At 46.9% G+C, this 13,981-nt stretch overlaps 1 protein-coding gene across 2 annotated transcripts in view; it reads left to right on the top strand.

The window, feature by feature from the left end:
• Positions 1 to 13,981, top strand: part of sec16a (SEC16 homolog A, endoplasmic reticulum export factor) — a 64,846-nt gene that overhangs the window by 10,972 nt on the left and 39,893 nt on the right. For both annotated transcript variants that reach the window (XM_078226189.1, XM_078226190.1), the window contains exons 4-11: positions 1,081 to 1,216; positions 2,534 to 2,726; positions 7,245 to 7,407; positions 7,692 to 7,840; positions 8,792 to 8,853; positions 10,001 to 10,139; positions 11,477 to 11,716; positions 12,081 to 12,178. In XM_078226189.1, the coding sequence (XP_078082315.1) occupies positions 1,081 to 1,216; positions 2,534 to 2,726; positions 7,245 to 7,407; positions 7,692 to 7,840; positions 8,792 to 8,853; positions 10,001 to 10,139; positions 11,477 to 11,716; positions 12,081 to 12,178 (1,180 nt within the window). The remainder of the gene's footprint in view (positions 1 to 1,080; positions 1,217 to 2,533; positions 2,727 to 7,244; positions 7,408 to 7,691; positions 7,841 to 8,791; positions 8,854 to 10,000; positions 10,140 to 11,476; positions 11,717 to 12,080; positions 12,179 to 13,981) is intronic.

The raw sequence follows: 13,981 nt of genomic DNA on the forward strand, positions 1-13,981 counted from the left end.
AGGCCATTTGGCCCATCGAGTCTGCACCGACCACAATCCCACCCAGGGCCTACCCCCTTATCCCTACATATTTACCCGCTAATCCCTCTAACCTACGCATCTCAGGACACTAAGGGACAATTTAGCATGGCCAATCAACCTAACCCGCACATCTTTGGACTGTGGGAGGAAACCGGAGCACCCGGAGGAAACCCACGCAGACACGAGGAGAATGTGCAAACTCCACACAGACAGTGACCCAAGCCGGGAATTGAACCCAGGTCCCTGGAGCTGTGAAGCAGCAGTGCTAACCACTGTGCTACCGTGCCGCCCCGAGTCTAGTCCCATTCTAGTCCCATGCTCCTGCTCACACCCTCTGCCCTTTATTATCCCATTCTGTCTAATCCCATTTTTCCCATTCACCACCATTATTCCTCCCAGTCTAATCCCACTCTGCTGTTCACTCTTCTTACCCTCTAATATTTGAAGCAGCTTAACCTTGCTCTCTGCTTTCTTCCATTTTCCACCGAGTCAGGTAGCAGAGCTCCTTTGTCAGACTGCCCACTGTGTTCCAGGTCCTCACTCAGTAAACTCCCTCTCCTTCAGTTGGTGACTATGCTGCAGTGTTGCCAGCTGATCTTCCATGACGTTACTCACTTATAAGTGTGTGCAATTGTGATGTACAACTGCCAAGGTGGAGCTGTAATTATCCGGATTTATATTGCTTTCTGCTCCTCTCCCCAAGCTGCTGCTAGTCCCTCTTGTTTAGATGCATCAGCATTGTTCTAAGACCATGGGAGTTCTCCCCAGTGTGTTTGCCAATATTTATCCTATATTGAACATCACTCAAAACTGATAGCTGGTCATTGTTTGATTGCTGTTGTGGATGGGGTCTTGCTGTGCAATTTGGTTGCCACGGTTGCATAATTATGACAGTGACAAAGCTTCAATAATAATTCACTGGCTTTGAAGAGTGTTCGGATGTCCTGAGGCTGCCAGTGGTGCTATAGAAATGCAGTTCTTTCTTTCTCCCTTTCCTTTCCCTTCTCCCTGCAGCTTGCAGTATTTCACAGTGATTGCTGTGTTGTGTCTTGTTGCTAGATTCAGCTCAGTGGGATAGGTACGACCCAGCTGCCTATGATCCCCGCTATAGGGACTACAGGGACTATGATGTGCCGTACTGGTACTACGGACCTTACCAAGCACGAGACCTTTACCGGGAGCTCTACACAGACAGGTGAGTAACAGATCCCTTGGGTGCAGACATTGTTGTCCAGTTTCTTTGCCACGGTTAGTCGTATTTTAGTCCAGCAGAGATTCTACGTGTCTCCTCAGATACTTTGTACTATCCTGAAGATTGTGGGGGGGGGGGTGCAAGTGGCAGAGGCATTGCTGGGATAATGTGTTTCAGTGCATTCTCTATGGGCCATTGAATGGAATGCTTCCTAGATTGACTCAAAGTGCCAGCACCATTCTGGTCAATGTGACAGTTGCGTGGGAAAGCTGATTAACTCTTTGGGTGGGTGCTTCCGACAAAATAAGACCAATCACATAGACACACACAATCCTGCAGAAGGAGGCCATTCGGCCCATCGAGTCTATACCAACCACAATCCCACCCAGGCCCTATCCCCATAACTGCATGCATTTACCCTAGCTAGTCCCCCTGATACTAAGGAGCAATTTAGCCTGGCCAATTCACCTGACCCCCACATTCTTGAAGTGTGGGAGGAAATCGGAGCACCCGGAGGAAACCCATGCAGACACGGGGAGAACGTGCAAACTCCACACAGACAGTGACCACGAGGCCGGAATCGAACCCGGGTCCCTGGGGCTGTGAGGCAACAGCGCCAACCACTGTCCCACCAGGCCGCCCCACATTTCTTATTGACCAAGTCGGGTAAATTGTGGATAAGTTGCATAGGCAGGTGTCCTTGGATTATCAGTGATGAGGGGGTAATATAAACAAACATTTTAATTATATAATTAAAACTGTATAATTAAAGGAGTTGGCAGGGTAGATAAGAACTATCTCCACAATAAGAGGTTGTAACCTGTAAATAGAGCTCGGCTGTTCAGGGGTGAGTACTTTGCACAGATATGAAAATCTGGAAAACTCTCCCCCAAAGATGCTGTTGAGACTGGGGATCGATTGAAAATTTCAACACTGCAATTGGTAGATTTTTGTTGGCAAGGGGATGAAGGAATTCTGAGCTAAGGTGGGTAAGTGATTGAACTCATGGCATAATAGGATCAGAGGGCTGAATGGCCTCCTGTTCCTGTGTCATGACAGGGTGGGTGTGGGAGGAGAGCAGCATCTTTCAGTGAGAGGTTTAGAAATGAGAAATTAATTCTGTTTGTGCAGTTCAACGTGATACATGTTCCATGCCCATTGTGGGAGCGGGAAGGTGGTGGGGGAGGGGGTGGTTGGTGGGGGGGAGGGGGTGGTTGGTGGGGGGGAGGGGGTGGTTGGGTGGGGGGGGAGGGGGTGGTTGGCTGAGATTTTCTTTGAGGTTCCATTAAAAACATTAACCCGATTGCTCTCTGTTGGAAGGCGGAATGGGTTTGAGGACCTCTGGCAGTATGACCCTCGATACGACATGAGCTTTGATGAAGGCAGCCGGCAGGACCCGTACACTGACGAGTTTGATGGGCGCAGCACGCACAGCGAGCAGTCTGTTCACAGCGCGCTGAGCTCTCATAGCGTAAGGAGCAGGCGCAGCAGCTTTGGATCCCGGTCACAGCAGGTGAGGAGTGGCTCGGCAGCCGGGGCGAGAGCTCCTATCACCACAATCGGAGAACAATCGCTGTGTGCTCTGTGCACTTCGGGGTTTTGCCTTTAGGATTTGGGATAAAAATCTCTCTTTGATTCACAAAAACATTTAGCTCAATTTCTGTGTCCAATGGGATCAAGTCAGGGTTAGGAATGAGGCACAGACAGCAGAGGAGAACCGAAAATAGGCCCTTCGGCCCTCTAAGGCTGCACCGACCATGCTGCCCGACTTAACTAAAACCCCCACCCTTCCAGGGACCATATCCCTCTATTCCCATCCTATTCACGTATTTGTCCAGACGCCCCTTAAAAGTCACTATCGTATCTGCTTCCACTGCCTCCCCCAGCAGCGACCACCCTCTGTGTAAAAAAAAAACTTGCCTCGTACATCTCCTTTAAACCTTGCCCCTCGCACCTTAAACCTATGCCCCCTAGTAATTGACTCTTCCACCCTGGGAAAAAGCTTCTGACTATCCACTCTGTCCATGCCTGTCATAATCTTTAGACTTCTATCAGGTCGCCCCTCAACCTCCGTCGTTCCAGTGAGAACAAACCAAGTTTCTCCAACCTCTCCTCATAGCTAATGCCCTCCATACCAGGCAACATCCTGGTAAATCTTTTCTGTACCCTCTCCAAAGCCTCCACATCCTTCTGGTAGTGTGGCGACCAGAATTGAACACTATATTCCAAGTGCGGCCTAACTAAGGTTTTATAAAGCTGCAACATGACTTGTCAATTTTTAAACTCAATGCCCCGGCCGATGAAGGCAAGCGTGCCGTATGCCGCCTTGACTACCTTCTCCACCTGCGCTGCCGATTAAGAGAATTTTAAAAAGGAAGGCGAAGAGGAGCATAAAATGAAATGGTAAAAGAATTTCCAGATGCATGAATAAAAAAGGGAGCTTGTGACAGGAATGGAACCATTCAGGGACAGACAGGATAATATACCACAGGTTAAATAGAGAAATGGCAGAAATATTCAATAATTATTTTGCTTTGATATTTGCCGGAGAGAACAGGGAGACTTGATACTGAATGATGACATGAATGCTGAGATAAAGCACGGCACTTCAAATAAAGCGGGGATGAACTGAATAAAGGTCCAGGTGGAGGACATCCACGTCGTTTTAAGTAATCGGGGGAAGTGATAGCCTCTCTACACATTTTTAATCATTCTTTAGAAAACTGCAGTTTCAGAGGATTGGCAGATGGCTAATGTAATTCCTGTACTTAAGGGAGACAAAATATGTCCAGGGAATTGTAGACCAATAAACTTAATATTGGTGGGAGGAAAAATAATGGAATTCCGACTAAAGGAAAGAATAGAAGATATCTGGAAATAAACATACCAATGAATAATCAGCACGGATTTGAAAAGGAAAAATCTTGCTTGACCAACCGGGTTGAATAGTCTGAGGGGGGAACACAGAGTAGACAGGGGCAATGCGGTAGATGTAATCTATCTGGATTTTCAAGAAGGCTTTTGATAAGGTCCCCCACAATAGACTAATGACTGTGGTGGGAGAATGTGGGAGTTATGGGGTAGAATTGATCACTAGCTGCCTTTGAGACAGAAAGCACGGAGTCGGAGTAAAGGGAAGTTATTCAGAGTGCCAGGAGTTGGGAAGTGGTGTTCCACAAGGGACATTGGGGTAGAACCATTGCTGTTCACAATTTGCACTAATGATTTGGACTTTAGAATCCAAAATATAATTTCTAAATTTGTGGATGACACCAAATTTGGGAGTGATGGTGGTGTGGGTTTGTGATAATCCATATTAAAATGACAGGATGTTAATAAACTTGAATAGTGGGCAAATAATTGACAAAGTTCATCACAAGTAGAGAAAGAAAGTTATCTAACAGTACAAATACACCAGTCATTGGAGATTGCACTACAGGTTAGTAAGGCCATTCAAAAAATAAAACAAACCCGGCACTAGGCTTTTTTGCTTCAGGGATAAAATTGAAAAGTAGGGAAGTTATGCTAAAGCTGTGCCAAACCTTGGTGAGACCACACCATGCATTTCTGGTTAGTGAAATTTATTAGTCACTAGACAGCCATATGAATGGAGTGGGAATGAAGGGATACAAAAGAATGGTCTAGTTTGGACCAGGGAGCGGCACGGGCTTGGAGGGCTGAAGGGCCTGTTCCTGTGCTGTTTTGTTCTTTGTAAGGCTTACATTCACACTGCAATGAAGTTACTGTGAAATTCCCCTAGTCGCCACACTCCGGCGCCTGCTCAGGTCAATGCACCCTAACCAGCATGTCTTCAGACTTTGGGAGGAAACCGGAGCACCCGGAGGAAACCCACGCAGACACGGGGAGAACATGCAAACTGCACACAGACAGCGACCCAAGCCGGGAATGGAAACTGGGTCCCTGGCGCTGTGAGGCAGCAGTGCTAACCACTGCGGCCTTATTATAAAAAGGATATAGAGGTAGTGGAAGAGTTGCAAAGATTTACAAAGATTATACCAGAAATGTGTGGTATACATATGAGGAAAGAATTGACAGACTGGCTCTCTGCCCTTGAAAAAAGCAAGCAGAGGACTCATCAAGGTCTTTAAAATGAGGCAAGGTTTTGATGGAGTGGGTACAGAGAGAATGTTTCCTCTGGAGGGGAAAAGCAAAACTAGAAACTATCAATATCAGCAAGTTACCAAGAAAGCTCATCGAGACTTCAGGAGACATTTCTTCATCCAAAGAGCTTAGGGACGGGCTGAATTTAAATAGTGTAGATATATTTAGTGGGGAAGTTGAGCAATGGTAAATTTATAGTGGCAGATGGACTTCAACCCGGATAAGTGTGTGGTGATCCATTTTGGCAGATCCAATGGGATGAAGCAGCAGTATAATATGAAGGGTACAATTCTTAGCAGTGTAGAGGATCAGAAGGACCTTGGGGTCCGGGTCCATAGGACTCTTAAATCGGCCTCGCAGGTGGAGGATGCGGTCAAGAAGGCGTACGGCGTACTGGCCTTCATTAATCGAGGGATTGAGTTTAGGAGTCGGGAGATAATGCTGCAGCTTTATAGGACCCTGGTTAGACCCCACTTGGAGTACTGCGCGCAGTTCTGGTCACCTCATTACAGGAAAGATGTTGAAGCCATTGAAAGGGTGCAGAGGAGATTTACAAGGATGTTGCCTGGATTGGGGGGCATGCCTTATGAGGATAGGTTGAGGGAGTTTGGTCTCTTCTCCCTGGAGAGACGAAGGATGAGAGGTGACCTGATAGAGGTTTACAAGATGTTGAGAGGTCTGGATAGGGTAGACTCTCAGAGGCTATTTCCAAGGGCTGAAATGGTTGCTACGAGAGGACACAGGTTTAAGGTGCTGGGGGGTAGGTACAGAGGAGATGTCAGGGGTAAGTTTTTCACTCAGAGGGTGGTGGGTGAGTGGAATCGGCTGACATCGGTGGTGGTGGAGGCAAACTCGTTGGGGTCTTTTAAGAGACTTCTGGATGAGTACATGGGATTTAATGGGATTGAGGGCTATAGATAGGCCTAGAGGTGGGGATGTGATCGGCGCAACTTGTGGGCCGAAGGGCCTGTTTGTGCTGTGGCTTTCTATGTTCTATATGAGGAAAGATGGTTTATTTATTAGTCACAAGTAAGGCTTACATTAACACTGCAATGAAGTTACTGTGAAATTCCCCTAGTCGCCACAGTCCGGCGCCTGTTCAGGTCAATGCACCCTAACCAGCACGTCTTTCAGAATGTGGGAGGAAACCGGAGCACCCGGAGAAAACCCACGCAGACACGGGGAGAATGTGCAAACTCCACACAGAGTGACCCAAGTCAGGAATTGAACCTGGATCCCTGGCGCTGTGAGGCAGCAGTGCTAACCACTGTGCTACCGTACTGCCCCGTGCCGATGGGAGGCTTGAGTAGAGCATATGAATGTTGGCATGGACTGCTTTGGCCAAATGGCCTGTTTGTAGATAAGTCAGTTTGTAATAAAAACAGAAAATGCAAGTCAGGCAGCATCTGTGGAGCGAGAAACAGTGTTAACATTTCAGATCCATGACCTTTCATCACAGCTTGCTGATTTTAATTTCCTGTATCCCTACACGTTGCTTTTGTAAGTCCGTGTGTGCTTGTCGATGAACAGGCTGCAGTTTCTTCGCTGCGAGCTTCCTTGTAGACTTGTCATTCACCAGGTGAAATACTGAGAATCGAGAACAGGCTCTAACATATTCCGAAGCTTGTGCCTGCGTGCACTTTCTGTCAAATTCCAGCATTCACATTTATAATGGGATCTGCAGTCATGCCTGTGGTTACATTGCAGCGTCCCTTCTGCAGGAGTATGTAATTATAGCATTTCATGTTTACGTATAAATAGTTTCTATTAAAATCTGAAGATAGGAATTTATAATGGAATGTGTAGATAAAGGACAAAATGTATGATTTTAAATTTGGGACTGCTTTACTGCTACACCCTCGGGCCCAATTATCCCCACTTTCTAACTCCACGTTATTTTACATTATAGAGCCAGATTTACAGGAGTCAGCAAGACTTGGCCAGTGAAGCACCAGCCCAGGCAGCCAGCTCCGAATACACTTACGAATACGCTCAAAACACGGTACATCCAGGCTACTCGGATTACCAGTACAGATACCCGGGAGAAACAGGTTGGCAGCCTGTGGAGAAAGGTTTGTTCCTCTAAAATGTATGCTACTTAAAAACAATGCTGCCTTTAACATTCAGTTACTGTGCCTGGCCAGTTTCCTTCAGTATGTGGCCCCTTCATTATACAGAGACACTGAATGTTAATGGATACCCAGAAATGCGTTGCATGCTGGAATCTAGTCGAGAGGTTTGGGAAATTTATATATTGAATAATGGATACCCGGGTCTGAGCTACAGCCTGGAATCTAATTAAGGGATTTGTTTAGTCTATTCCATTCCTTTTTTTTGTCGATGTTTTGTGTTTTAGCTCCAGCTCCATTAAGACCAGTGACCCCCGAGAAATTCACAGTTCCTCATCTTTGTGTCCGGTTCGGCCCCGGAGGGCAACTGCTGAAAGTGTTGCCCAACCTCCCTTCAGAAGGACAGCCTGCCCTGGTGGAGATGCACAGCCTGGAGGTACTTTAGGGCGTGAGGGCAGGTGGGATTTTGTCTTTATTATATTTAGTGATGAGGCACAAGTTCTTGATTCTTTTCTGCTAGCGCTGTGCGTATTGCTGGGGTGTTGCTTTGAATGGTCAGTACTGCCCTTAGCCCTGTCAGACCCATCCAGCATGCATGTTAATAGAGCCACCAGGGATACACATGGAAGCTTGGGTGACAGAAGTTCTGGTTCTGATGAATTTCCGCTGGCGCAGGCCTTGGATTTGAGATACTGGGGAGGAAAGCAGGCCACTCCCCAGGAGAGAGGAAGGAACACTTCTGCGTTTTCCCTCAATGCCAGTCTTCATTTGGTTTTGGCAGAGGATTGGCGGGGAGAGTTTTCCACTCACCACCTGTTTTTGAATTGTTACCGGGAATTGTGCTCATTCCAGCTCTCCAACGAAGCCATGGAGTACAATGCCTCTGGATTGGGTGGTGAATGTTTAAATCCCCAAAATGCTGGACATTTCCAGCACCTGTAAAATAGTTTAATCGTTCACCTCTGAACCCTGACAGTAATGGTTGCGGGGCGGGAGCTGCACTCTCACCTCTAGCTAAGGGCAAGTGGTTGACTTTTCACTTTTACAATGGAGGGGCACTAACCTTTCCTCTCTGACAGTCACAGCCGGAAAGACTCGTTTCTCTCAGATGCTGCCTGATTTTTGGGATACTTCCAATCTTCCCTGATTATCAGGCCTTGCCCAGGAATCCAGGCTGGAATTTGGTCTATGGAGGGATGCCATTTCTGCCATTGGGGGGGTTCTGATTGTGGAGGATAGTGAGGGAAGGAACCCATAAACTTGTGCTGTTTAAGTTAGAACAGGTACAATGTATTTGATATCAGATCAGGCATTTTGGTTAATTTTAAACAATAATCCTAAAAGCTGCTTGTGATTCTGGTTGACGTGTGGCTGTTCCATTCCCCAGATAATCCTGCAGCACATGCCTGAACAAGAGGAGCTGAGGAAATTCCCAGGGCCGCTGGTGAAGTAAGTCTCTTGACCTTTTACACCTCCTCACAGAGTTTGCTGCTGAACTGCTTCTGTTACCCCCATCCAAATCTTCAAATCCCAGCATTTAAATTCAGTTTAAAGGATCTGAAAGTAAAAAGCACGTACGGGTAATAGTGATTGTGAAACTGTCGGAATCCCAGCTGGGTCAGGAATATCCTGTGGGGGAGGATACTTGCTGTTATTAACCTGTCTCAGCCTATACGTCACACCAGCATGGTTAACTGTTCCTTTCGAAGTGGCCGAGAAAGACGCACTCTTTCCACCTGGAAACCTCTGGTTCAGTGTCGATAGGGTGTCCACGCAATGACTCAGCTCCAGACAAAATGTACTTGAGAGAAATGTGATGAGATACGCTGCAGGTCTGTCTTACTCGGCACAACGCTTAATATTAAAGCCAAATCATAAATACGCCCATTCAACAGATGTAGGACATTATGAAAAGATGGTTGATTCTATCCTTATGTTCAAATCCCTCCATCGCCTTACCCCTCCCTATTACTGTAACCTCTTTCAGCTCCAGCCCTCTCCATGACATCTGCCCTCCTCCAGATCTGCCCTCTGCGCATTCCCTTTGTAATCTCCCTGTTCCTGTTTTCACAACTTTCTGTGCTTCCAAAGAGTGTTATCTGTGAACATAGATATCCAACACCCTCTTCCTTCAGATAAATGCAAATTACTGCGGATGCTGGAATCTGAAACAAGAACAGAAAAATGCTGAAAAATCTCAGCAGATCTGACAGCATCTGTGGAGGGACAGTGGAACCAATGTCCAGAGCTCTGACAAAGGGTCATATAGACTCCAAACGTTGGTTCCACACTCTCTCCACAGGTGCTGTCAGACTTGCTGAGATTTTCCACTCTCTTCCTTCATCTAAGTCATTAATAAGTAAGGTGAAAAGCTGAGGTCCTAGTATAGATCTCTTGTGGAACATGACTGGTTGCATCCTGCCTGAGTGTGTGTTCCCTTTATGTCCTTGCTCCCCACTGATTACTAACCCATATCACAAGGTTGCCTCCCATTGATAATCTCATACCCTGTTGTTGCTTGCACATTGCAGTGCATGTTTATTAATCAGTGAACTTTAAGGGTCCAAGGTTCCTTTCTGATTATTTTTTTCTTTAGGGAAGAGACTCATAAAGTCGATGTTATCAACTTTGCTCAAAACAAGGCCACAGAATGCCTGAGGAATGACGAACTTCTGGATAAGGAGTCTGCCAACCTGCTGTGGGAGCTGATTGTGCTGTTGTGTCGGCAGAACGGGGTGAGTCTCTCTGCTACTTTGCACCTTCCTGAATGAGCGTTCTCCTCCAGCACACAGTCCCATTTACATTGGCTGTTTCGTAATGGTCGCCTAACAGCTTGTTTGGGTTCCAGCATCTTGAGCACATGCTCACATGAATCACATTAGAATGGGAGTGAATCATTATTCACTATTACTGCTGTATCCTGTACAGGAACTGATGGATATCATAGAATCGTAGAATCCCTAAGGTGCAGGAGGAGGCCAATCGGCCCATCAAGTCTGCACCGACCACAATCCCACCCAGACCCTATCCCCGTAGCCCTACGTATTTACCCTGCTAATCCCCCTGGCACTAAGGGGCAATTTATCATGGCCAGTCAACCTAACCTGCACTCTGAAAGGTTGAAATGTTCTTCTTGTGCATTCATAGAAATCATAGAATCCTTCAGTGCAGAAGAAGGCCATTCAGCCCATCGAGTCTGCACCGACCACAATCCCACCGAGGCCCTATCCAATAACCCCATGCATTTACCCTAACTAGTCCCCCTGACACTAAGGGGCAACTTAGCATGGCCCTAATCCACCTAACCCACACATCTTTGGACTGTGGGAGGAAACCCACGTAGACACGGGGAGAACGTGCAGACTCCGCACAGACAGTGACCCAAGCCGGGAATCGAACCTGGGTCGCTGGTGCTGTGAGGCAGCAGTGCTAACCACTGTGCCACCGTGCCAGCCATAATGCTGTTGCATTGAGTTCCATATGTCATGGTACTCAATGCAACAGCTTTTAGAATGTTTGTAAAGAGGAATATTCAGTTCTCATCTCACTTCTCCATTGCCCCCAGGAGGGTGAGGAATGGAGACAGGTGCACTGTTAGGAATGCCATCTTTTGGCTGAAATGTTAAATTGAGGACCTGTCTGCCCTCTTGGATGGCTCCCAAAGAGCCCACGGCAATATTGTGGAGAATGCCTGGCCAAGACTTATCCCTCAGCCAATATCAGTAAAGAATGGATTATCTGGTTATTTATCTCATTGCTGTTTGTGGGATCTTGCTGTTCACAAATTGGTGGTTGTGTTTCTGACATTAAAAGTGACTGCACTTCATGCAGTATTTAATTGGCTGTGAGGTACTTTGGCATGACCTGAATTTGTGAAAGATGCCACAGAAATCCGAGTCTTTCTTTAATCCCTGTACATGTGGTTTATATCCAGTTCCCCCGCTTCTATCTCTACACACACTGCTATCTGTGGTGTGTAATTTCATAGCCACCTCTCCAAGCTCTGACCGTAGTGACAAGGATAATTTGGTATGTACAGAACTCTGATGTTGAGTGTTTAACGTCATTTCAGACAGTGATTGGTACGGATATCGCTGAGCTCCTACTGCGGGAACACCGCTCTGTCTGGCTTCCTGGAAAATCGCCCAATGAAGCCAATCTAATTGACTTCAACAACGATTTGGTTCCACGTGCGGAGGACGAGTCTTGTACCTCCCTCTTCACGGACGGCTTCCTCGATGGTAGTGCAACGGAAAACCCTGGCAAGGACACGGAACGTTTCCGTGAGCTGCTGCTTTTTGGCCGCAAGAAGGTAAAAGTCAGATTAGCAATCCCTTGCTGACAGCACCGTGTGTGTGTGTGTGTGTGTGTGTGTGTGTGTGTGTGTGTGTGTGTGTGTGTGTGTGTGTGTGTGTGTGTGTGTGTGTGTGTGTGTGTGTGTGTGTGTGTGTGTGTGTGTGTGTGTGTGTGCGTGCGTGCGTGCGTGTGCGTGCGTGCGCGTGCGTGTGTCACAGCCCCACATGCACCCTGGCTAACCGCTTGCTAACGGCAGTGTGCGAGTGTCTGTCTGTGCTGGAGAACCGCTCGCTGACAGCACGGTGTGTGTGCGTGCGTGTGTCCGTGTGTGTGCGTGTGTCCGTGTCCCTCTTTGACTGGTGTTGTATGTGCCTCTGCAGGATGCCCTGGAGTCAGCCATGAAGCACGGACTTTGGGGTCACGCTTTGTTATTGGCCAGCAAAATGGATAACCGGACGCACGCAAAGGTCATGACCAGGTAGAGGCTACTCGCAACTTCAACACTCATTGGTATTCGAACATGGAAGAATTGAAAGCCATGGGGCCTTGATGAGGCTGCACTTGGCTAACTGTACAGTTCCAAAAGGATATAGAGGCACTGGAGAAGGTGCACAAATAATTACCAGGACTGAGAGGTTATACATATCAGGAAAGAGTGAGCAAGCTGAAATTCATTTCTCTAGAAACGAGAAGGGTTGTTTGTTGATCTGATGGAGGTCTTTAAAGTGTTAAATATGTAGAGGTAAAGATGATGATTTCATTTGTAGGGAAAGCAAAACTAAGAATCATTACTAAAGATACAAAAGGAACACTTGCCTCACTATAGCACCTGACACGACTACCGGATATCCCAAAGCGTGTTACAGCCAATGAAATACTTTCTGAAGGTGGGCGGCACGGTGGCACAGTGGTTAGCACTGCTGCCTCACAGCGCCAGAGACCCGGGTTCGATTCCAGACTAGGATCGCTGTCTGTGTGGAGTCTGCACGTTCTCCCCATGTCTGTGGGTTTCCTCCGGGTGCTCCCACATTCTGAAAGACGTGGGTCAGGTGCATTGACCCGAACAGGCACCGGAGTGTGGCGACTAAGGGAATTTCACAGTAACTTCATTGCAGTGTTAATGTAAGCCTTACTTGTGACTAATAAATAAACTTTAACTTTTGAATAGTTACTGTCGTAAGAAAGATTGTCACCGATGTTGGATAGAGTAAGAGGATGAGACTGGAGCAGAAACACCAACATGGACAAGTTGCCTCTTCCTGTGTTGTAAAATTCTAAGTTCGGGGCATGTCAGACTCTTGTGTCACGCCCCACTGGTCGAATTGCCAGCCGCCACTGTACCTGGACGTGTACTGCGTTAAAGCCTGCATCTCCTGAGGCCTCAGGACCGGAAATGTGGGGAAGCCTCAGCCCCCTATATATTACATCACAGTGCTCTGCTGAGTCTTAAAATGCCAGGTAGCCCAGCAAGTGTCAGCACCATGAGGGGAATGGAGAGGGAGTGGGAAATTAACCTTGTGTGCAGGGGTTAAAGAAAGGATTTGCATTTATACAGCGCCCTTCATGAACTAGTGGCGTTTGCTACCAAATAAACCTGTTGGACTTTAACCTGGTGTTGTTAGACTCCTTCATGAACTTTCACAGGTAGGAAAGTAAAGTTCTGAAGAGGATGTAAGGAAGCTACAAAAAAATAAAGATAGGTAAATGAGTTGGCACAAAATTGGCAAATGCAATATAATGTGGGAAAATGTGAAATTGCCTGTTTTGGCAGGAAGAATAAAAAGAAACATTATCTAAATGTGATGTGGAGTTGCCGGCGTTGGACTGGGGAGGGCACAGTAAGAAGTCTCACCACACCAGGTTAAAGTCCAACAAGTTTATTTGGAATCACGAGCTTTCGGAGCACTGCTCCTTCATCAGGTAACTCATCCGATGAAGGAGCAGCGCTCCGAAAGCTCGTGATTTCAAATAAACCTGTTGGACTTTAACCTGAGACTTCTTACTTCTAAATGGAGCTCTGAGGCGCAGAAGGGTCTCAGTGTCCTACTGCATGAATCACTGAAGGCTAGTGTGCAGGTACAGCAAGTAATTAGGAAAGTTAATAGAATGTGATCATTTATTGTGAAGGGAATTGAGGTTATGCTTCACTTGTACAAGGCACTAGTGAGACCACATTTGGAGTACTGTTCACCTTATTTAAGGAAAGATGTAAGTGCATTGGAAGCAGTTCACAGAATCTCAGAATTGTTATGGCGCCGAAGGAGGCCATTCGGCCCATTAT

This window comes from Mustelus asterias, chromosome 13, assembly GCF_964213995.1.
Source record: "Mustelus asterias chromosome 13, sMusAst1.hap1.1, whole genome shotgun sequence".
Taxonomy (NCBI): Eukaryota; Metazoa; Chordata; class Chondrichthyes; order Carcharhiniformes; family Triakidae; genus Mustelus; species Mustelus asterias.